This window comes from Mus musculus, chromosome 8, assembly GCF_000001635.26.
Source record: "Mus musculus strain C57BL/6J chromosome 8, GRCm38.p6 C57BL/6J".
In the NCBI taxonomy this organism is placed as follows: domain Eukaryota; kingdom Metazoa; phylum Chordata; class Mammalia; order Rodentia; family Muridae; genus Mus; species Mus musculus.
Window position 1 is genome coordinate 91,300,394 of NC_000074.6, and position 22,370 is coordinate 91,322,763.

A 22,370-nucleotide genomic window follows, 5' to 3' on the forward strand; every position below is an offset into this window, starting at 1 on the left:
TACAGAGTGAGTTCCGAGACAGCCAGGGCTACATAGTAAGAACCTGTCTTAAAAAAAAATTAAGAAAGAAAAGAAAACTAAAACTGTTGCCTCTAAAGCTCTAAAGCTGGGACTGCAGCTCTAAGTGATGGGAATTTAGGTTATTCCTTTGGTGGTAAAATGAACAGAAATCCTGCTATCAGCAGGATAACCTAGCCAGTCCTTGTATTTTACTGAGAACAAGTCATATAATGGCTGCTATTACTCCATAGAACTAGCCGTATTTTAGTAAAGCAAATTATTTATACATACTCCGATTTTGTTTACAATAAAGGAGAAGGAAGGTTCAAATAAGACATAATCAATATACAAAGTTCTAAAATGACCATGAAAAAGAATACATACAAATTTCTTATTTCTCCTCTGGCTTCTTCAAGTAAACTATTGCTGTATTTTGTGAGCGTGGGTTGTACAGTTTCTGCTTCATCCACATTTTGAAATCTTAGACCTAAAAATAAAGTAGTAAAGTATTATGGAAAGAAAGTTAGAAAAGACAGATCCTTGATTTTCTGTAAGTATATTTATAATAAATACTACATGTGTTCTTACAAAGAGCAGCAGAATTGCAGGCTAAGGGGACATGAGCCCTCAGCTACCAGCAAGTAGTACTGGAAACAGCAAAAGCACTGTCCACTGAACAACTCTGCTAAAGAAACCATCTAGAAATAAGTCGATACATTTTGGGACTTAAAACTTCTATCTCAACTTCTGAAAAACTACCATTTTTAATTTAGGGATTCATAATAAAAAACAAGGACATATGAAGGAAATAATTCAACCTAGGGTAAAAACAAACACTACTAAAAGAATGTAGCAATGATATAACTATTGATTTTCTACTAGGCTCATAGGTAGTATATATGCTCAGCCATCATCAGAGAAGCTTCCTCCTGCAGCAGACAGGAACCAACACGAAGACCCACAGTCAGACAGCAAGCAGAGACAGAGACAGAGACCTTGGAGTATTCAGTGCACATGCACAGCACATGACACTGGAAGTCAGAGGACAACTTACAAGCCAGCTATCTTCTTCCACTTTATGGATCCTGGTGACTGATGGCTGGGCACAGGCTTGGAGCAAGCATCACCTCTCCAGTCCCTGTTTAGTGTTTTTGATAGTGGTCTTCTATATTTTATCATAAACATCCCTTGATCTTACATCCTTAATTTATGTCATCTTTTTTTTTTCCTTCTTCAACCTCAATAAGAAAATCTATCTTTTAAAAACAGAAATCTGGCCAGGCAATGGTGGCGCACGCCTTTAATCCCAGCACTTGGGAGACAGAGGCAGGCAGATTTCTGAGTTCTAGGCTAGCCTGATCTACAGAGTGAGTTCTAGGACAGCCAGGGCTACACAGAGAAACCCTGTCTCAAAAAACCAAACTAAACTAAACCAAACCAAACCAAACCAAACCAAACCAACAAACAAAAAAAGCATAAATCTGAGGGCAAATCAACATTAAGATCTCTTACAATAAAACAGTTGCCTACAGTATTTTCTAACAGAAATTATCACACGTGCTGCTATGTATGGGGGTACACACGGTTAGTCTCAGATACTTGGGAGGCTGAAGAAGATAGATATTTGAGCACAGAAGCTTGAGCTAGCCTGGGCAACAAAGGGAGACATTCATCTTAGAGGAAAAAAATATTCTATGAAGTTTGACAAGGATAGTCCACTTCTTAAAAGTCAGACATACTTTTAATTATGTCTGCTGCTTTCTAGTTCTAGGATGATTAACATTTAAGAGAAAAGTGTAACAAATGGTGCAGATTTAAGTGGAGACTGGACCAAGATCTGTCCAAGACTGGCACAGAAAAAACTCCCTATAAGAGAGTCTAACCTTTTCAATGAGAAATTTCACCATTTTAAGTTGATGGATGAAGACAGACCCCTCACTCACTCTCCCCAATACAGTCATTATCTACTGCTGTAAACTACATTGAAGGAAAGGAGAGGCTCTGCCTAAAACACTACAGACTTCACTGAGAAACAACTGGCCAGTTATATGGAAGGCTATAATAATACTAATTCTTACGCTCTTTCTATATAATCATGGGAAAAATAAAAATTAGCAGTGGAGTTAAAAGACTAAGCTCAAAAATATGTCAAAATTTGATTATTTGTTAGTGACTGAGGTCATTATTTCTAATGAATGGTTATTACATATTCTTTTTGGTTCTGAGATGACTGTCTGATATAGTCGAGGAAGGCCCTCAAATCTGATATCCCCCTGTCTTAGTCTTTTAAAGAATAATTCTTCTTCTTCATCATCATCATCATCACCACCACCACCACCATCAACACGATCTTATGTGTAAACTGCCCACTTTTGCCTGTGTGTATGTCTGTGTACTATGTATTTCATGGTGCTCACAAAGGTCAGACAAGGTGTTAGATACCCCAGAACTGGAGCTGTAGATAGCTGTGAGCTGTCATGTGGGTGCTGGGAATAGAACCCAGGAAGAGCAGCGAGTGCTCTTAACCAATAAACCATCTCTCCAGCCGCTTGCCTCAGACTTAAAAGTCCCGGGTGCTGGATTACGGGCTTGTACCGTGCCTAGGTACCAATGGCTGTATTTTAAAGGTGTACGTGCTTACACATGTTTTTGTTTCAGTGATTCTTCATAGTGAGAGCCGTGTCTACATGTCAGTCCCACCTGAACCAACGTTTGCCATCATGTCTTCCATGTGCAAGCAGAGAATAATGGTGTCCCCACAGTAGTTTCTGTCCCCACAGCAGTTTCAGGGTACAAGTTTCCTTTGGCTAGAGAGAATCTTGGGTACAGCCCCATCTCAACCCAAGACAGTCCTGAAAACTTGGGCCCTGTCCCAGTGCCAAGGGCAGCCTTGAAGAGGGTACTGCTCCTGCATGTTTAAGGTTAATGCTGGGAGTGTCATGATTAAGTACTCCCCACCATTTAGACACAGTGCGTGATTTCTGCGTCCCAGCCTTTACACACGGGGAAGGGATTCTAAATCACAAAGAGGATACAAACAAACACAGGATGATATTAAGTTTGTAGGTTATGTTTTTAATAACTGATGCGCTATGGGTCATTTTAAAAACATTGTTTTAACAGAGGAAAGGGTAAACTGGTCTCTTCGATTTGAATGGTAATTTAACACAAGTAGCTTGCCGTATCAACGTAAAGTGTGAGCATTCCTTTATTTAGCATGAAAGGCCTGGCAGTCCTTCCTCATCACCTTCTCCACTAACATCTGTAGGTGAGAAAACTGAGGTTCAAAGGATGTGACGTTTTAAGGGCACGTCCCTAAGTGAGGACCTCCCTCTTTCCTTCTTCTTATCATCATTCCATTTTACAGATGGGGGAAATGAGGCGGAGAGGTCAAGGGCTGCCTTGATATAAAAGGATGATTCACGGCAGAGTGGGTTTTCTGCTTTATAATTCGCTGTGCTCACTTTGATTGTACCCAAAGGCTACTGTAATCTCACACTGCTGGCAACGGCCCTTTCATCCTGCAGCTGCCTCCTGTCTGTGTGGAGGCCATACTGACTTCAAAGGCACACTATCTAGGAAGAGACAGTGTTAACACTTTGCTTTGGAAAAGAAAACTGTAACATTCCCCCCCCCATTCTGTTCATATGGTGTTTCCCCTTTCCTCAATGAATTATAACTAACTCAAGGCTTACATCATTTTTTAATATTACAAAAGATGTTGGATATTTCTGTGAAGCATATTCCTAACAAAAATCAATTAGAGCTAACAGTTTCTTTCCTTCTCTAGGAGCAGCATTTTTGAAAAGTTACTTTTTGTTTCCTTTTAACAAGTTCTTCTGTGGATGGGAAGACTTGTGGATGGGGGGCTTGATGCCTACGTTAGGTTCTGTCTGTGAGACTGATCTGTGGTATAGGAGGCTTTACGACGTTCTTTTCAGTGTGAAGAAACTGATGCCATAGTTATTTCAGAGGCGGACCAGGCCACTGTAACCACTGGCTCCATTACTTTTTACAAGTAAAGGAAACTGCAAGCCGATAGAGGTGGTTTGTCCTCGTTCCCCTGTCGCAGAGCACAGGGGTAAGAGCCCCACGTGCAGATGCCTATTATAGGGTTTGCCACTGTGTTACTTAATAGGCAAGAGTGGCCTAAGGACTTCTGAATAAAACCATCCTTGTTACAGCTTCAGGATCTGACAGAGAGCAAGCCTCAAACTGTTCCAACCCCTTTGGAAGACATGTAAAAACATGTGTAAGAAACAAAGTTGTGTGTGTCAGTGGGCCCCAGGCTCAGACTCAAGTCCGGGCTTGAGCGCATGTTTTACCTTTCCCAGGGCATTCCTGCGAGCCTGCACTGGCACTTGCTCTCCGGCGGCCGGTGTTAACTCGAGCCTGCACTCGACTGTACGACGTCTGCCTGTGTCCCTGGACTTGGAGCTGCTGTTTGGCTGATATCAGCCTGTTTTTGAGAACTTCATTTTGTCTTTCAAGCTCATGAACTTTTTCTTGCAGCTGCTCAATCATTTCTTCCATTTCCACATCTCGTCCCAGCCGCTTGGGGCCGCCACCAACCCGCTCATATCTTTTCTTGTCATTAACTAGCCGTATTAACTTGGTGGCCATTCTAGGGAAATAATAAAAAGATGAAAAGGAATGTGAGAAGTGAGCATAAAATGCATTCTGTTGAAAGGAGCATAATCACTGTGAAGACTTCAGTGCAGAACCTGGATAATAAATTTCAGGTTTTGATGTAACTATTACTGCCTGTGAAGAACCCTTTGATGATAATTGAAACCACTGGGCAACAATCTGCTTTATAGCACTGACAAATAGCAGTTTCCTAAGGCTTATCATTTAAGGTTAGTAAAGAGAGGACACATATTTACCCCATATGTTCCAGAAATGCAATTTTTAACGCATGACCTTATATAGGAACACTGGATGCACTTAAACATAGTCACAGAGTGTGATGTGGTAGGCCATGTCTACAACCAACAGTGAGTTAGAATTTCCAGAAAGTGAGCTAAAATTATGTAGACTTAGGTAGTATAGTATCTTCTCTTTCTATAGGATTAAGACAAGGAGACACAGAAGAATGATGGCATTCACAGATGGACACATATAAAATCCAATAGAAATTTCAAGAGAAACCAAAATGTGACCCTAGATGTTGGTTAGTGCTCAACAAATGTTTGTGTTTAATTTCAAAAAAATAATTATATGCAAGAAATATTATCTAAGTGAGACTTCAAGTTTTTGACATAAATTGTTCTCCTGACATCCCAGGAACCTTTGGCTCTTTCCCGTTTTGATAAAAACTGGTCAGACAGACAGAACAAAAGGCAGAGTGGGCACATGGGTGACGTAATGTACATGCATGGAAAACATGCCTGACAATGAATGGAAAAATCTTGGCAGGACAAGAAAGAAAAGGTGGCTTTGATGAGAGACACAAGTTCAAGACTTTACAAAATTGGTCGCACATCTTCAATAGCTGATTCTAGTTTATAGTGAATCTATTTTTATAAAGACCCAGACAGGAGATTGGAAATAAAAACACACTACATTTTTCTTTAAGTGGGGTTTGCTTTATTTTAGCATGGTTATGGACAGAAGCTTTTACTTAAGGGAACAAAAGTGAAATAAAAAAACCCTTAATAGCTTTGGGATGCCATAGGACAACATTTTCCCCTGAGCGGAGTCTTCTGTAAATGCGGTAGTAATACACGTCTATCTACACTTCTGGCTACCCAGCCGCAGCCGTGGCATCAGGGAGGGCTCTGCACAACACAGCCAGTGGAGAGTGCTCTCTCTCCCTTGAGGCACATCCACTAAGGAGGCTTTATAAGGGAGATTGGATAATAAGAACCAAGATCCAAGAGAACCACAAACATCCGAGTAAAATAGCCGGTGGATTCCTCCCTTTTCTACCCAGTCCAGCAGATGATAGATCACGGGGGAATCTGACCAGGGATCATCATCCAGTAAAACCACACTCTTCCTTGCCCAGTAATTAATGAGCTCAGAGTACTATCAATAAAAATAAGACATTCATCCAACGAGAAGCCACTTAAATACTTGAATACTTACAGGAAGGTTAGCACTTAGAAACATAGATTACATTAAAAAGAAAGGCCCAGATTTAATAATATAAAGACCAGTCATCTGAAGAATGAGAAATGACTTTTCACAGATATTGATAGTGCTTTCAAGCGCTTGACATCATGATGCTCAGGTAAACTTTGTCAGAGAATATAGGACTGCACGTGCTTGTTTAGTCATAGGAATAATTCTCATTTCCTTAAGTCATTTATGAATTTTATGTCATCTGGTGAGATTCGAGTAATTAAGGCAATTTATAAAAATTCGTGTTTATACAAAAGGGGATACTAACTCGCACCTGAAGGCTAAGTGTAAAGGTTGTCTGTCTACGCATGATCTAGGCCAGTGTCAGTGGGGTAAGGCTGAGGAAGCGTCTAGAGCTGTGGGCCGGTGCTCAGTGGGTCAGTACTCACACAGCCAAATAAAGCAAAGTCTCGGGGGAGTAGATGGCCTGAGCACAGGACACTAGGAGAGGACACTAGAACACAAATATACAACTTGACCCCTAGCACAGTTCCCCCTCTCCACTAAATTATGTGGCTCATTATAATTAAGTTGTTTTTATTTTTTGGATAGGACAAATTAATAATAAGGTCAAGGTTGTGAATTCCATTCTTTTTCTGACCAATTAGTCATCTAAAGAAAAAAAAGTCACAGACTTTATGTCTCATTCTGTTTGGTAGACCTGAGTGTGCTATTGGTCAGAAATGAATCAGGCATATCTTACAAATAGCAATTTCTATGTCTCAAAACCAACTCGAAGTAGAAGTCTTGCACATGGATGGCTGGTCGAAAACAGTCTAGAGAGTAGAGAGTGAAATGGAATCACTTCTGGACGTTAAATTCTAAGCAGAAAGCCATCTCCCTCCTTTAGTGGCTACCTTCCTTTTCCCTTGAACCTAGAACGTGACTACGAATACAGATGTGTGTGTACACTTCTGTCTCCAATGCCAGGCACTCAAAGGATGGGCACAATATTTTTGAGTAAAATAGAATTAAAAGAAAACTACATCATTCTTATATACATTTTCACATGTCCATCAAAATGTGACACCGTGCTTTTTCAAAAATGGTAGAGCCTGTTTGAAATGCAGAACCAAGACTAATTCAAGTGAAGCTAAACATGACCCAGACATAACTGATGTTTTCATTAGTAAATCCCAACTCATAAGGGAACACATATTCTAACAAGTTGGAATCGTTAATTACTTTAAAAATTTTTATAGCATTTAAAAAAGATGCTTGGCTATCTGCTTATTAAATCATAAATATTAACCCAAAAGTTATTTATAGATCTAATATTCTCATGGCACTCTTAGCTATTAGCTGTGTTCTTTCAAATGGCAACTTTAGACATAATAAACACAATCCTCTTGGTTTATTATTCTATTTTGTAAGATTTTCCATTTTTAAAAAATTCTATTTATTTATAACCTGCCTGTTCCAGAAAAGATTGAAGGTGGGGCTTTCAATTAAGTTTATAAGAAACTATATCCTTCAAACTTTACAGAGTTAAGAAAAAAAGCTAAAAGCTTTTTATCATAACCTTTTAATTTTATCCTCTTGCTTGCGGGCATGCTGTTTAAGTAAAATGTTCTCATCATGCAAACGCAAAAATCTGTCTTCCAGTTCTTCACGACTGACACGTGACACTGCCTGGCGAGTCTTCACTGTGCGTGCAGTTGAGGTTTCTGAAAAAATGCCAAGGCAATTAATTGTAGCATCACTTAAAATAGTCTCTGAAACCTAATAACAGTTGCTATTAAAATAATCTCTGATGCATTCAAACTTTTCATACCTTTTGCTTCCCCCCCCCTTTTTTTTTTGGTTTTATGAGACAGGACTTCATGTAGCAGAGGCTAGCTTCAAATTTGCTCTGTGGCTGGGATGACCTTGAACTCCTGACCGTCCTGCCTCTACTTTCCAAGTGCTGGGATCACAGGCATACACTATCACACTCAGATTTCTCTCCTTTTGACCTACAAATTAAGTTGTGGGTTTTTTGTTGTTGTTGTTGTTTAGAAAACTGTCTATGCCATCAAGCTTCAGTGAGGTCTTTGTGATGACTGCTTTTCATATAGCAATAGGGGTCTGAGCAACGGCTTTATTCACTGGTGTGGCCTTCATCACTTTTTCAGGAGGAAATTGGTTCAACAGATTTCTAATTCCTCTAATTCTGAGCACTGTAAAGCTCATAGTTAGAAAAGCCAGGCTGCCCGGTCTGGGAACGCAGTGAGGTAGCATACAACACTTGCCTGGCATGTGAGAGGTTCAATCTGCAAATCTGTGTGTATTTCTTACAGAGACAAAACTGGAGCAATTCAGTGAACATAATATTATTAGGGCATTTTTTTTTCTGAATGAGGGAGCTAGGATATAGAAAAATAAAATATAAAGCAAATACAAATTCCTCAGAAATAAACCCAAAACCTGTGGTTTGAAAGTTTCACAGATCATTTCTCTATAAGCTATTTAATATATTGAAAATTAACTTTTTGACCTAACATTGTGGTACATACTTTTTAAAAAAATCCCAGCAACAAGGAGACAGAGGCAGGCAAATATCTGTGAGTTCGAGCCCAGTCTGGTCTACATAGTGAGTTCCAGACCAGCAGTGCATACATACATAGTAAGACGTTGTCTCAAAAACCAAATCAAACCAAACCAAACTAAACCATACCAAACCAAACCTAACCCAACCAAACCCAACAAATTTCTAAAACTTTTACGTATATACACACATTTAATTTCAGTCAATATAAAAGACTGAGGGTAGCTACTGATGATAAGGATTGAACTTACATAATACCAAAACCCAGTTTTAAAACACTTCAAATTTATTTGTATTTGAACACCTGACACTGGTTCCATTATCTAAATCAAAGCCTAAACATCCTTCCTTTTAATAATAGGTGTGGGGGCTGGCAAGATGGCTCAGTGGTTAAGAGCGCTGACTGCTCTTCCGAAGGTCCGGAATTCAAATCCCAGCAACCACATGGTGGCTCACAACCATCCATAATGAAACCTGATGCCCTCTTCTGGAGTGTCTGAGGACAGCTACAGTGTACTTACATATAATAAATAAATTTTTAAAGAAAAAAAATTGGTGTGGTCAATTTGTTCTTATATACTTATAATTAAGCCTGGCCAGAGACATTGTTACAATTAAAAGGTGTATGTAGAGTCCTTAAGACACAATTTAACCCTGAGCCTTCTACAAGCAAGGATAGTGGTGTAAGGGTCTGACTAGCTTTGTCACAGACAGGAACTTGGTTCTTCAGTCTCTGGTGTTTGAAAGCAGTGCTTTGCTTTCTCAGTTGAAAATACTCCAGCTCTACAGGAACAACCAAATGCTAAAAGGATAAAGAAAGCCTTTAATGTATATTAATGTGGTTGAAAACTCACTATCACTTGCATAAACACGCCATTTTGAGATACTCTACTTGAAAGGCAAAATATTTAAAATATGGTATTTCCTCCCAAATAAAATGTGAACATAAAGAAGTGTTTTAATGGTGAATGTGATTTAAACCAGGCAATTCAGTTTGGGGGCCTGATACTCTATGCAGTTTCTACTGATGTGTGGAATTTTAAAAAGATGATTTATAACAACTCTTTATCAGAACAGAGGGGGATCTTGCATTTGCTATGAGCTGTTGATAATTGATGCTCGCAGTAAAATACCATATGTGTTTTAAACTCTCTCTCTTGTTTAGTCCAATCAAGAGCTATATAGTTACTCAAATGGCTGGCTTTGTATGACTATCAGAAATACTTTAAATTAAAAGTAAAGAAATTACTGATCAAAGTTCATAACTGTAATAAATAACAGGTGGCCATACCTTGTAACCCTCCAACTCCAAAGAGGTTTAGACCTGTATCTTTCACCGGCAGGTCTCCTGCTGTCTCGTCACTTGGGCCAGACATGGTCTATCTGTGGAGAAAAGAAAATTTAAACAAACTCTTCCTAAGTTATTGCATTAGCTATGCAATGGAATGAGCCAAATAAAGGGGCTAGGAAACTAGAACTTTAATGGACATGTTATTGCCCACATGTGTTGCCTGAGCAAGATGAAAGCTCCCAGTCCAGAAGGAGCACTGCACCCAATCACGAGGACTGTCTTCTGAGCAGAGGATTTACTACAGTCTTCTTAGGAAATGAGTAAGATTATCATCCTTCCTTTCCTTATTCATCTCTCTGAAGCAAAACCAAACCCTTCCGCAGTTCAGAAATACTTCGATCCCTACACTTTTCCTTAAAGAGAGCATGAATTCTCGGGGGAAAAAAAAACAAAACCAAACAAAACGACAACAAAACCAAAAATACCCCCCCAAAAACCCAAAACAAACCACAACTCAGGCCATGTACTCGAGTCAAACAGTTAGTTCTACCTTCTCATAGTTGGCCAAGTCATTAAATTTACCTAATTTTAAAAACAGAGCAAATTATACCCATCTCATAGTTATCCTAAAAGCACGTAAAGGCCTTTAGCAAATGTGCTGGGGATGTCAAGTGTCTCGAAATGCCCACTGACTACATGCTGTGCCCACCCAGGCTGCCCCTTTCAGGCTTTGTGAAGGAGGAGGCACCATTTGTTCACAGTGTGATTTTACTTTGTCTCCCTCCTTTGTTACTTCATGGCTTGTTCTAGAACTTTCAGTTTCTTTTCTCTATAGAGACATACCATAGTAACTTAGTGTTGTATGTGGACATGAATATACAGTGTATAGTAAGCAAATAAATAAGGAAAAACGTACACTCTCGATTTCCACTTTGACCTTCCTAGAAAGGTCTAGATGTGAACTGTTAGTACCCTGGTAAGGAAGAGACTTTCCAGTTCTAGAATGTTGGTTGAAGAATGTGAAGACCAAGACGTTAGAATGCTTGTCCATCTTGTTCACCTGTCTGAGAAGCTGGCACAGAGGGTGGCACACTCAGCGAGCAGCATTTATTAAACAGTCACTTGAATGGATAAAGGGATTGAATTGGATTTCAGTGTCTGAAATTTGAAGACGTGGCTACGTATATGTGCATGAAGAGTCTCTCTTAGAGAGAGGGCCTGGAACTTTGATTGGAACTCATGATGGGCTGAGAACCACTGCTAGGGGCAAATATCTGAAAGAATGTCTGCAGAAGTTGATGCTAACACATATTGTTCACTGTGCTTACAGTGTGCGTAAGCAATGGCTACTCAAATGGTTCCTGAGATACAAACAGAAGCTAAGACAAGCTAGCTCAATTGCTCAAGGTCATTAGATACAAACAGAAGCTAAGACAAGCTAGCTCAATTGCTCAAGGTCATTAATGCAGGAGTTAGTTGTTTGGTGATATTTCTGGTTATCATGACCGAGAAGAAAATTGTTACTGGTCTGATGTAGGTAGATGGCACAGTGAATTCTCCCTCTTTGCTATGATCCACTTACAACCTTCCCTGCTTTCCTCACATATGGCATGCTTTTATCTTGCTCCTAAGGCTCTTCTGTCTCCTCATACTTCAGAGCTCAGTCCAACTGACCTTTCCTTAGAGTTTCCCTTACTGTTCTGTGTTAATTTTCTTCCTGGTTTCTAACTTTTCTTTTTCAAGGGAAGCCCAGGCTGTCTAGGCTGACATGAAATTCACCAAGAACACTAAACATACTGGCCTCAAATTCTCTATTTTTTCCTTGTGTTTTTTTTTTCTTTAAAAAATGGGGGGGGGGGTCATCTCACTATATAAACTTGGCTGGAATTCAAAGATCTCCCTGCCTCTACTTCCAGAGTGTTACGATTAAAGTCGGGTGTCACCATGCCCTGAGTAGACTCTGAATTTGTCCTGAGTGTGCCACCACCCTGCTGTGGCTTATTGCTTACAGCAACAGCCTTTGTCATTATCCCAGAGTTGTATCGTAATTCATTGTCATGTCATGCATTTTTAACCTAGTATATTTTCACACCTATATCATAGTTTCTTGCTTATATCTGTCCCCTACCACTCCCCCCCCCATCTCTCTAGCTTCCTCTCACTGGTCTCCTTCCTCCCCCAAATAGTTCCTCTTCTGCTATCTGATGTCACATAGTAGACATTAACGCTATCATTTATTGAATGAATGAATGAATGAATGAATGCCAGGCACTGAGTTTAAACAAAGTCTCTGCCCTGTAATGGCTTTAACAGACTATGGGAGTAGTCAGATGAGAAACAGTAATAAAGAATAAAAGATAGGCCACTAGAAACTGATTGTGGTGGTGGGAACTTGAGGCAAGACCTATTATTGATTGAATTTGAGACGAGCATGGGCTAAAAAGGCTAGTTTAAGGCCAGCCTAGGATGCATAGGGAGACCCCCTTTTAAAAACTAATCGACAATCAGCAGCAGCAGCAACAACAACAACAGTAACAAGCCAACAACAACAACAGTAACAAGCCTCTTGGGAGGCTTAGGTTCTACCATCCAAGCCCAGTTTCTGGGAAACAGAGTGAAATGTGACTGGGACCTTTGAGTTGTAGGACTTAGGGTTGCCAATTCTTATCAGCTGCGTTTCTGGCTGGGCGGGCGGTCAGGGCGAGTCAGATGCAGGCCTGCGGATGTGGAGGTGTGTCGGGATGGACTGCTTTCCACGCAAGAATCCCAGGTCTATCCTGGGCTTCGAACAGACTCCAGGCTCAGTTGTGAGGCCGCGGAAGAGCCAGCCAACCTGCATTAGCCCCCACCTCACAGAGTACTCACCTCCGCGTTCGCCCTCAGCTAGCTACCGGTTGCTATAGCGCCCAGGGCGCGAGCCTCTGCAGGCCCAGAGGAGCACGGGAAAACAGTGAGTCCCGTTACCCACTGGGAAATGTAGTTCTCCGTAGGGTGCGGGCCGTCGGCGGGTCGCGTAGCGGACTACGCTAGCCCTGCTAGCTGACTGGAGAAATTCAGCTCCGGAGCCCAAGGAGTACTCGGGAGTCTCGCGCAGCATTCTGGGAAGGGTAGTTCTTCTAGGTATTAGAGCAAATGGCTCCAGGCGGGAGAGAGCCGTTGAGAGAACTACACACAGGAGGCGGGGTCCAGGGCGAGGGGGAACACGGCCCACGGTGGCGAAGGCGGCTTTAGTAGCAGCATGAAGCGCGTCCAGACCGCGGAGGAACGAGAGCGGGAAGCTAAGGTATGTGGGGCTCCGGGCGTCTGGGATTCTGTGTTAGTCCCGGGCTAGAGGCAGGGGACCCGCAGACCCGCTGGGATGGCTGAGTGGATGCTCGGCGTTAAGCCAAGGGGTGTCAGGGCCTTGTTTGCAAGAGACCTGCAGACGTGGTGTGAGTGTGCGCGCGCACGTCTGTGCTGTGAATTCATATTGCTCTGGATGCAGATCTGGATACAGTTAGTCTTGGTCAGAAATGAAAAGATAGACATCTATGTCCCTGTCCTGCTTCTGTCCCTATTCCTTGGTTATATTTGTAGCCACTCTCGAGCCTCAGTTTACCAGTTTACCACCTGTGTGTTTTCAGCTCGAGCGCAGCTGAGCCACAGATTTAGTATGGTGACATGTTTTTATTTGGAGCATTGCCTCAATGGCCAGATGACTTGTCTGCGTGGTCAGCACATCAGATACGCTTTACATAGCTTCTGTGGGTAGTACATTCCTGGACTCCGTCCTTGCTGTTCAGCTTTCTGACAGTGGACACTCCTTGGGATGACAGTAACAGCAACGGCGACTTATTTGCAGCATTTTTTTTTTTTTGTATCAGACACCTACATTAAATGCATAATTATTTCATATCATTGCAGCAGATGGCAAGACAGATATTACATAGGTAGAGTATAAACAGTCCGTTATGAAGATGAGCACTGGAAGCTCAATATTTTCCTTTTCCCCCATCCCCAAAGTTGGGACCTATTGATTTGTTCTAACTTATCAGCATTCAGTCCCCCTCAGTGGACACAACAGATTCTGCCCATCTTAAAAGTCTCTCTTGTCTGTAGCTCATTTGGCCAAAGGCCCTTGGCTATGCCGTTTGGTGCTTATTCTATGGTAGGTAAATACTGGCAGCGAGGATCAGTAGGAAATAAAACAGGTACAGTACTTGCTGTCGTAGAATTTTGTCTTGTAAGATTCCTAAGTCAGTTAGGAATCTAAGGGTTTTGGGTCTTGGGTGTAATGGCCTGAGTTATGTATTTTACAGACATGGACACGGAGTCTGGCAGAAGTTGGCCTTTGCTCAGGGCCTTTTGTTTCCTAGGTGGCATTAGGGATCAGGAGCTGCCCCTCTCTAATCTCCTAGCTCCATTTCTAGTCTCTTTGTGAAAGACATTGAAGTACTGGCTGATGCGAAGCACAGGTAGTTGTGTTAAGTCCTAGACAATGTCTCAGTAATCGTAAGTGATTGCTTGACTTTCTGTTCAGCTAAGTTAAGGCCCAGTGTATAGAGAGAATCTTGCAGTCATTTGTTGTGAACAATTTGATAAGTTTTGACTGTACGTATATGCAAAATGTTCCAGTTGCATAGAGGGCATGGCTCTTTTAAAAAGTTATTTCTTTACAGCCGATTTCTTTATTTTACCCCCAGGCAGTCATGCGATCAGTCATGATTGTTGAATCTATGCTTTCTAGAGTTTTTCATCTAAGCCGAAGCAGACAGCATATACCCGGATGCCGTTTTTACTGATCACAGTAATTTTTGAGACCTATACGTGTTAACGCACATGTTATCAATTGTTCCGTTTCTGTGGCTGAGTGGTAGTGCACTTTGTGTGATTCCACTTATTCATTCACTCACCTGTGGCTGGGCATTTGGATTCTTACAGGTTGGAGGCTAACAAGGAAAACAGCCATGGAAAAATCCTGTATCTTTATTTACACTGCGTAATGCGTCCATTTGCCATTTCCCAAAGTATTTCACCTCTGTGTCTAGGCAATTTGTTTGTTTGTTTGTTTGTTTGTTTGCTTGCTAGGGCCACCTTTGATGGATATTGTATGTGTGTGTGTGTCTGTCATCTGTGTACGTCTGTATGCATGTATGCAGGTGCATGTGCTGGTGTGTGTCTGTCAAGATGAAAGCTCCACACTGAGTTTCTTTTTCAGTTGCTTTTCACCTTATTTTGGGACAGGAGCTCTCCTGGAACTCAGAGCTCACTCACCGAGCTGCTCACTCACTGAGCTAGGCTTGCTTCTCAGCAAGCCCTGGAGATCTTCCTATCTTCACCTTTGCTGAGCTGGCATTTCAGGCCTGCACTGCACTTGGCTTTTTACATGGGGCTGGCGATCCACACTCAGGTCCTCTCGATTGTGGCAAGCACGTCATTAACTGGGCCATCTCTAGCCCCAGAACATTACCATATAAATAGAATCATGTATATGTGACCTTTCTGTTTGGCTGCTTTCACTCACCATACGTGTTCATCCATGCCGAGGTTCGTAGATCTTATAACACTTATCCATGCTTCCCATTACCCAGTAGATGACATTCCTATTTCTGGACACACCACTTTTTTTTATATTTGTTTGTTTATTTACTTACTATTCTTTTCTGTTGCTGTGATAGAACACCACAACTAAAAGCCAGCAGGGGAGGAAAGTGTTTATGTTATCTTCACTGTCTTGTGATAATTCATCATTGAGGAAAGCCAAGGCAAGAACTCTTGGGAGGAACTGTAGCAGAAACCCTGGAAGAACATTGCTTACTGGCTTGCCCTTTTTGATAGTGTCCAGGACCATGTGCCCAGGGTGGCACCACCCACAGTGGGCTGGGTCCTCCCATATCAATCATGGATTAATTATCCACATACCCACTGGCCAATCTGCTGGAGGCAGTTCCTTAATTTAGATCCCCAGGTAACTGTAGTTGTGTCAAGGAAATGTAATGCTATGTGAGCAATTTGACTTTTTTTTTTTTTTTGGCTGTCATAAAAAATGATACCCTAAACAGTTGCAGCCTAGTTTCTGTATGGACAGGGTAGAGGTCTGGTAGTAGAGCTGCTCGTCACATTATAAGACTATGCTCAATATTTTGAGAAACTGCCACTCTTTGCCACACAAGCTGCGCTCCCCCACATTGCTCATAGAGACTTTGAGGGTTAGGATTTCTTCAAGTCCTTGTCATAGCTTGCTACTGTTTGTCTTTTCATTGTAGCCTTCATGGTGACCAGGAGGGAGTAGTTCATTGTGGTCTTCATTTGTATTTCCCTGATGACCAATGATATTATATATTATCGTATACTTCACGAACATGTGGGTATTCTTTTTTTTTCTTGTGTGTATGTGTGTGTGGTGTGTATGGGTGTGTTTGCATGCATGTATGGACATAAATGGTAGTGATGCATGCTTATGCATGCTCATTGTGTAGAGGACTGAGGTAGATGTGGGGAGTCGTCCCTGGCCATGCTTTATTAGTCCTGAGACTAGAGGCAGAACCCTAGCACTCCTACCTAGCACTTACCTGGCCTCTGAGAATATCTTCAGCACCAAGCCATCTCCCAAGCCCCATGTGAAGTGTGTGTTCACATTTTTTTAAACCATTTTTATTGTTGTTGTTAGCTTATTAAGTTTTATGAGTTCTTCATATTTCCTAGGTATATTTATTGCCTTGGCTTCTTAATAAGCTAGGATTACAGTCCTGAGCCAGTGTGTTAAGCTTTTGAAATATTTGTCCTGAAGTCACAAAAGTTTCTTGTTTGCTTTTTAAATTGGATGCTGTCATTTCTATAGTCATTACCTTTGATTCTCCTTTTCTCTTTGTAATAACGTAGGTTATATCTTTTTTACTTGCAGTTGCTTGTATTGTAGACTTTATATACTCTCTAAATCCAAAGGGAGAAGAAGACTGGACTAAACATCTGGCTTTGCAGCGAAACATCCTTCACTCTGTGTTGATTATCAGAGCGCACATACATGTATCCATGCATTTGAACACAAGCTTGTCTTACAGTGGACGGTTCAGTCGTATTTGTTAGATATATTTGGCTGAAGTTAGACCATTGGGTCTCCTATTTCCTTGGTATTAGAATGAGGATTCATACTTTGGGCTTGTGTTTCTCTAACCAGACAGTAGTGCCAAGATTGAGTGACTCTCTGGGCTACTATGAGGCCCCATTCACTGTATGTTTGCGTGTGTGCATCCATGCGAATGTGCATGTGTGTGCCCCAGGGGCAAAGTGGTTGTCGTCTTCACCGAGTTTGGTCATCTCTTTGTTGAGATGATTTGACTTATTGTTTTCAGATAATATAAAACCCACAGAAGAACTGGAAGACTAGAACTTAGAACTAACTCTTCTAGGCCTGCTGTCTCAATGTACAGGTTGCCATTTTGCTGTGTCAGCTTTTTTGCAGTCCCTCTGCCCCATGTATACAATCTGAAGCATTCCTGTTATTTAGTATCGTTCTTTTGTCTGTGTGCTGGAGATTGAGTATTGGAAGTAAGCTTTAGCACTGAGCTACACCTAGCACTGTTTTCTTTTTAACAAACTGTAACAGTAAAAAGGAGGCTCCTGCCCTCCTTACCCCTAAATGATTCAGCATGTATTCCTTGAAGAACAGGGGAAGTCTCATTCAGTCGTCAATTTCAGAGACATTAATGTCTACACAGTACCTACTTAACCCAGAGTTCCTAGTCCTACCTGCCAGCTGTTCTAAGAATATCTACTTTGGCCTTTTTTTTTTTTTTTCTTTGCAGATGTCACTTCAGGATTGGACATTTCCTTTCATTGTTGTACCTCTTTTCCTGTAATCTGGTCTCCTTTTCTGCTGCTCTTTGCTGGTACCTGGAATAGAACTAAACCTTGATTACGCTAGGCAGGTGCTCTACTGCTGAGCCAGTAGATCACCCAGCCTCACATCTGTTTTGTTTTTTAACAAAATATTACTTGTTGTGTATATCTGTCTTTTTCCTATAAAATTTGGGTGTTCTAGTACAGTTGGAGTTGAACTCAGGTCATTAGGCCTGACAGCAAGCCCCTTAACCTGCTGAGCCATTTTGCTGGCCCAGCCTTCTGTTCTCCCTAATATCAGTTAAACTAGTTTCTGTCTTTTCTACATCCTTAAAGGAGTCAGATTTCATAGTGACACAGGTGTTGTTCTGTGGAATGGTCATATGTCCTTTTCTTTCTGTCTGTCTCTCACTCTTCTCCCCCCTCTTTCTCAAGACATCTTCTTTTATGTGGCTCTGACTACCCTGGAACTCACTGTGTAGATGAGCTCACAGTGCAGCTCATGAGATCTGCCTGCCTCTGCCTCTCAGCTTTGTATGTTCCTCTTTGCCTGGTGCTTTGCTGTGGTTGTTGTAGGCCATGCAGTTTGGGTGTGTCAATCTTTTTGATGGACAGAGGGAGATCGTACAGCCCACATGTACATTCTGGTCTGGTGAGGTGTTTCATCTGGACCAAGTGAGTGGGAAAGCTTTGGAGTTATATTTTTGATGCTGAGAAGTTGAGGGATTTCACATGAACATCAGATTTCTGGCTCTCCTAGACAAGTGGACTATCCATGGCATCCTGGAGTGACCTTCTCCTTCCCCGGGGAGTGTGTAATCCACTGCTTAGACTTCACCGACCCCTCCCCATTACCCCCCCTGCCCCCTTCCCCAGGGTTTATCTCGCTGTGGTTTCAGGGATCCATGTTCAGCCACAGTCTCAAACTATCAATATGTGTCTTGGCTTATTCTAGAGAGCAGCAGATGGCACCCACTGAATGTTTATTGTAGTGCCTCGTAACTGCTCTGTGTGTTTATGACTGGTGTTAACCGCTCAGTACGGCTGATTATACATCTGATAAAGTTATTATCCCTGGTTTTAGACACTCTGGGGAGGGGTCTTAGAAGATATCCCCCACATCAGAAGACAGATGTGAGTTATTGAGAGGGTACCCCGGGTTAGAGGGCAGCACTGTGAGATAGAGCCTGAGGCTTGTGAAGCTGAGTCTTGGAGTGGTTGCTTTAGCAAGCAACTTAACTTCTTTGGCCCAAGTTTCTTCTTTTAGAAAATTGGGATGTTATGGTTACAGTGGGTATTAAGTGAGATGTGCTTATACATATCTGTATCAGCTAGTTGTTATGGTTACTGTGGGTGTTAGGTGAGATGTGTGCATACATGCATATCTGTATCAGCTAGTTATTATGGCTACAGTGGGTGCTAACTGAGCTGTGTGTATACATATCTGTATCAGCTAGTTTATGGTTAAAGTGGGTGTTAAGTGAGATATGTGTATACATGCATGTCTGTATCAGCTAGTACATTGTAGGTATATAGCACAGGAGTTTTTATAACCCCTACAGTCACCATCACCTCCACCACTAACAGTTTGAACCTCACAGATATTTCACCTAAATTTAAAAAATGGCATGTTCTAAACTAGGCTTCCAGAACTTTCCCTCCCATACATTAAGAATGGTGGTACTAGTTGTCTACCACACTGTAGAAAATTGAAAAATGGTCACCTGAATCGTTTTCTTTGCTCTGTTTTATTTCAGGTGGAGAACCTGGTTAAGTTCTTTAATGTTAGGTCCTGGGGCATGTGGGCAGTCACGGCAAGCATGGGACTCTTGTTGATCCTTGGAGGATGATTAACATGGGGCCAGTGTGAGGGTAGGGAGTCTTGCCATGGTGACAAAGGGAATCTAACACGGTCTGAGGTATACAGAAGTACAACCACTCCCCCAGGAAGACGTGCTCAGCTTGATCTGAGGGTTCATGGATACCTTTCTGAAGATGATCTATTCAAGGCACACCCTTGGGAAAGACCTGGAACTTCTTTAGAGACTTTGTAGAAATATTGAAACTATTTCATTAGTTAGAGAATTAAAGAAGATTAGCTTCAAGGGTTCTTATGATGGCCTGAAGTGGATCATTTTCTTTCCTACGGTATAAATGGAAATAGTGTCTTTCTTGTATGTATCATTAAAAACTTAATAGTGATATTGATAATTTTAATTTCATACATTTTTCCACAAGAGCCATTTTTTTTTTAGCAGTGAGGGGAACTATCTAGATTAAACTACACATTTATACAAATACATACTATGTATGTGAGTACTATTAAATCTAAGTTCAGTATGTGAGAGAAAATGTATTTGTCTTTCTGTGTCTGGCTTAATTCGCCTGCCATAAATGCTGTCCAGTTCTATCCATTTTCCCACAGGTGTCATGAGTTCCTTTTTTCTTTGTGGCTGAACAAAATACCATTGTGTTTAGGAACCATTTCTTTTATCTAGTTGTCTACGCTGGGTCCATTTCATGGCCATGGAGAATAGCTGGCCGTGAACAGGGATGGCCTTTAGGTGTGTTCCCAAATGGTCTAGATGGATCAACAGGCAGGTCTGTTTGTAGTTTGTTTGTTTGTTTTGAGAGTTCTCCATACCGATTTCCAAAGTGACTGCACAAGATCCCATTTCTACCAGTGGTGAATGTGCAGGGTCCTTGTTTAGATATACCTGGGGCAGCCTTTCTGATTGGGGTGATAAGGATTCTCAGAGCAGTTTTACATTTATTTCCCTAATGGCTAAGGATGTTGGATAGTTCTACAAATACTCATTGGCAATTTATCTTTCATGTGAGACCTGTTGATGCTTTCCACTGTGTATTTTGAGGTTCATTTCCTTGTTCTTTTTGAGAGTCTCAGTTTCCTTGTGGAATCCCCTTCCCTTGCTGGCATCTCGTTATTCCTGCTGCTGATGTTCTCACCGTTTGCTGACTCTTCTCTCTGTTCCTGGCTGTAAACCTCAGGCCTTGGATTGAATTAGTCTGAAGTTACCCTCTTTGAGCCACTAACAGTTTTTTGCTCGTGGCCTTTTGAAATGTGCTTTTGCCATCCTATCTGTTTCAGGATCTTGGGTTCAGTGATGGAGGAGTGATCTTTTGGAGGGGCCGTGTTGCTTTGCTTTTTCATATTTCCTTTGTTTCTGTATCACTAATTACACATCTGCTGGTTTGGATATTCTGAGGTTTGTTTGTTTTTTCCCCCTGTGTGTGGTGGTCTTGGGGGTATCACTGAGTATTCTACTCCTGAGAACTAAGCCTCAGTACCCCTGAGAATAGAGGAAACTGTGGCACCATCAGAAAGCCATGCACGATGCAGAGATATACCTAAAGTGAGTCACAGCCCACAGGTACATTACCGGTGACCGTCAGACAGAAGCGGTCACAGTGTGCTGTGAATGTGGCAAGAGCAGCCAGGTGAGGTAAAGAACCACTCCAATCCGATAGCCAAAATGCCTCCAAAAGTACACGAGAGAGATCGGGGTTGGAGGAGGAAACACAGTAGGGAAAAAGGGAAAAAGACAAACGTTAACCTTAAGGAAGAAAGATTGCCAGTAATGAAAAGCAAACCAACCAACCAACAAGCAAGACGAGGGCTGGATGAGTGTGTGAAGGAGAAAAGTGGACGTTTAAAAAGAGTGAAGTTAAAAGTACTGTTAAAAGTATGGTCAAAACAAACAGGAATCGCCATGGAGGAAGAAAAAGTTGTTCTAGTGCCTTCTTTTTGGGTCCTTGGCTATTGGGAGACCTAAAGTATATGCACAGAAGTTGGTTAGCTTCAATATCAACTTAAAATATCTGAGAAGAGGAATTGCTTCCATTGGACTGATTGGTCTGTGGGCATGTCTGAGGGACATTTCCTTGATGTAGGAGGGCCTAGGTCACTGTGGGCTTTGCCACCCCTGACTAAATGGGTCTGGGCTGTATAAGAAATGCCTTAGGGAAACCAGCCCATTTGACAGGGCTCATCTGTGTCTTCTGTTTCAAACCCTCACCTTTGGTTCCTAGCTTGGCATCCCTTGGTGATGGGCTGTTGCCTTTATCTTGGTGTCTTATCATAAGAGAAAGCAGCAAACTAGAACACTTTAAAGGATATTGTGAAAGGTACCACCGTGCCCAAGGGATGAGACACACTGGGGCAAGTGTCTAAGAAGGTATACACAGCTCTTTTGCCTACTCCAGCTGTGCTGTTTATGTAATCACCACTATTCAGTTATTGAGAAGGTCCTGAAACTAGTTACGACGATGCTCTTGATAGCTTGCTTAGATTTAGGACCACCAAGGAGGTTGGGCACACACTGTTGTCTGTGAGGGCATTTGAAGAGGTTAAACGCTCCATGGCTGGGGTCCCAGCTAACAAAAGAAAAGAAGTTCCAGTTTAACCATAGCTTTGGTAGAGATGGTAAGCTTCAGAAGGAAGCCCCAAAGTTCCAGGAAAAAATGGGGATTTTAATGCTTAGCTTGGGTGAAAAATGGTAGCTGTGTAGGCACAGGGCTGGATGAAACTGGATCTAATGAAGAGCTGAGTCGAACCTCATGGGATCCTGCCTGGTAAATTCTGGTAGA

General features: G+C 41.7%; 2 protein-coding genes across 10 annotated transcripts in view; one reads left to right on the plus strand and one right to left on the minus strand.

Moving 5' to 3' along the window:
• The window catches only part of Rpgrip1l (Rpgrip1-like), a 96,262-nt gene extending 83,364 nt beyond the window's left edge, over positions 1-12,898 (minus strand). For 6 of the 8 annotated variants that reach the window (XR_003947280.1, XM_006530994.4, XM_006530993.4 and 3 more), the window contains exons 1-5: positions 12,810-12,898; positions 9,945-10,036; positions 7,649-7,793; positions 4,326-4,624; positions 385-487 (exon numbers count right to left, since the gene is read on the minus strand). Coding sequence is in view for 7 of the 8 variants with exons in the window: in XM_006530994.4 (XP_006531057.1) it covers positions 385-487; positions 4,326-4,624; positions 7,649-7,793; positions 9,945-10,029 (632 nt within the window). In the remaining variant the exon portion in view is untranslated. Of the gene's footprint in view, positions 1-384; positions 488-4,325; positions 4,625-7,648; positions 7,794-9,944; positions 10,037-12,576; positions 12,661-12,809 lie in introns of those variants that run through there. The other 2 variants (NM_173431.2, XM_006530992.4) reach the window with 2 other exon arrangements.
• Positions 12,899-12,973: 75 nt separating this feature from the next.
• The window catches only part of Fto (fat mass and obesity associated), a 355,067-nt gene continuing 345,670 nt past the window's right edge, over positions 12,974-22,370 (plus strand). Inside the window, exon 1 of one of the 2 annotated variants that reach the window (XM_006531036.2) lies at positions 12,974-13,227. In XM_006531036.2, coding sequence (XP_006531099.1) covers positions 13,183-13,227 — 45 coding nt within the window. In that variant the 5' untranslated portion in view covers positions 12,974-13,182. The remainder of the gene's footprint in view (positions 13,228-22,370) is intronic. The other variant, NM_011936.2, reaches the window with a different exon arrangement.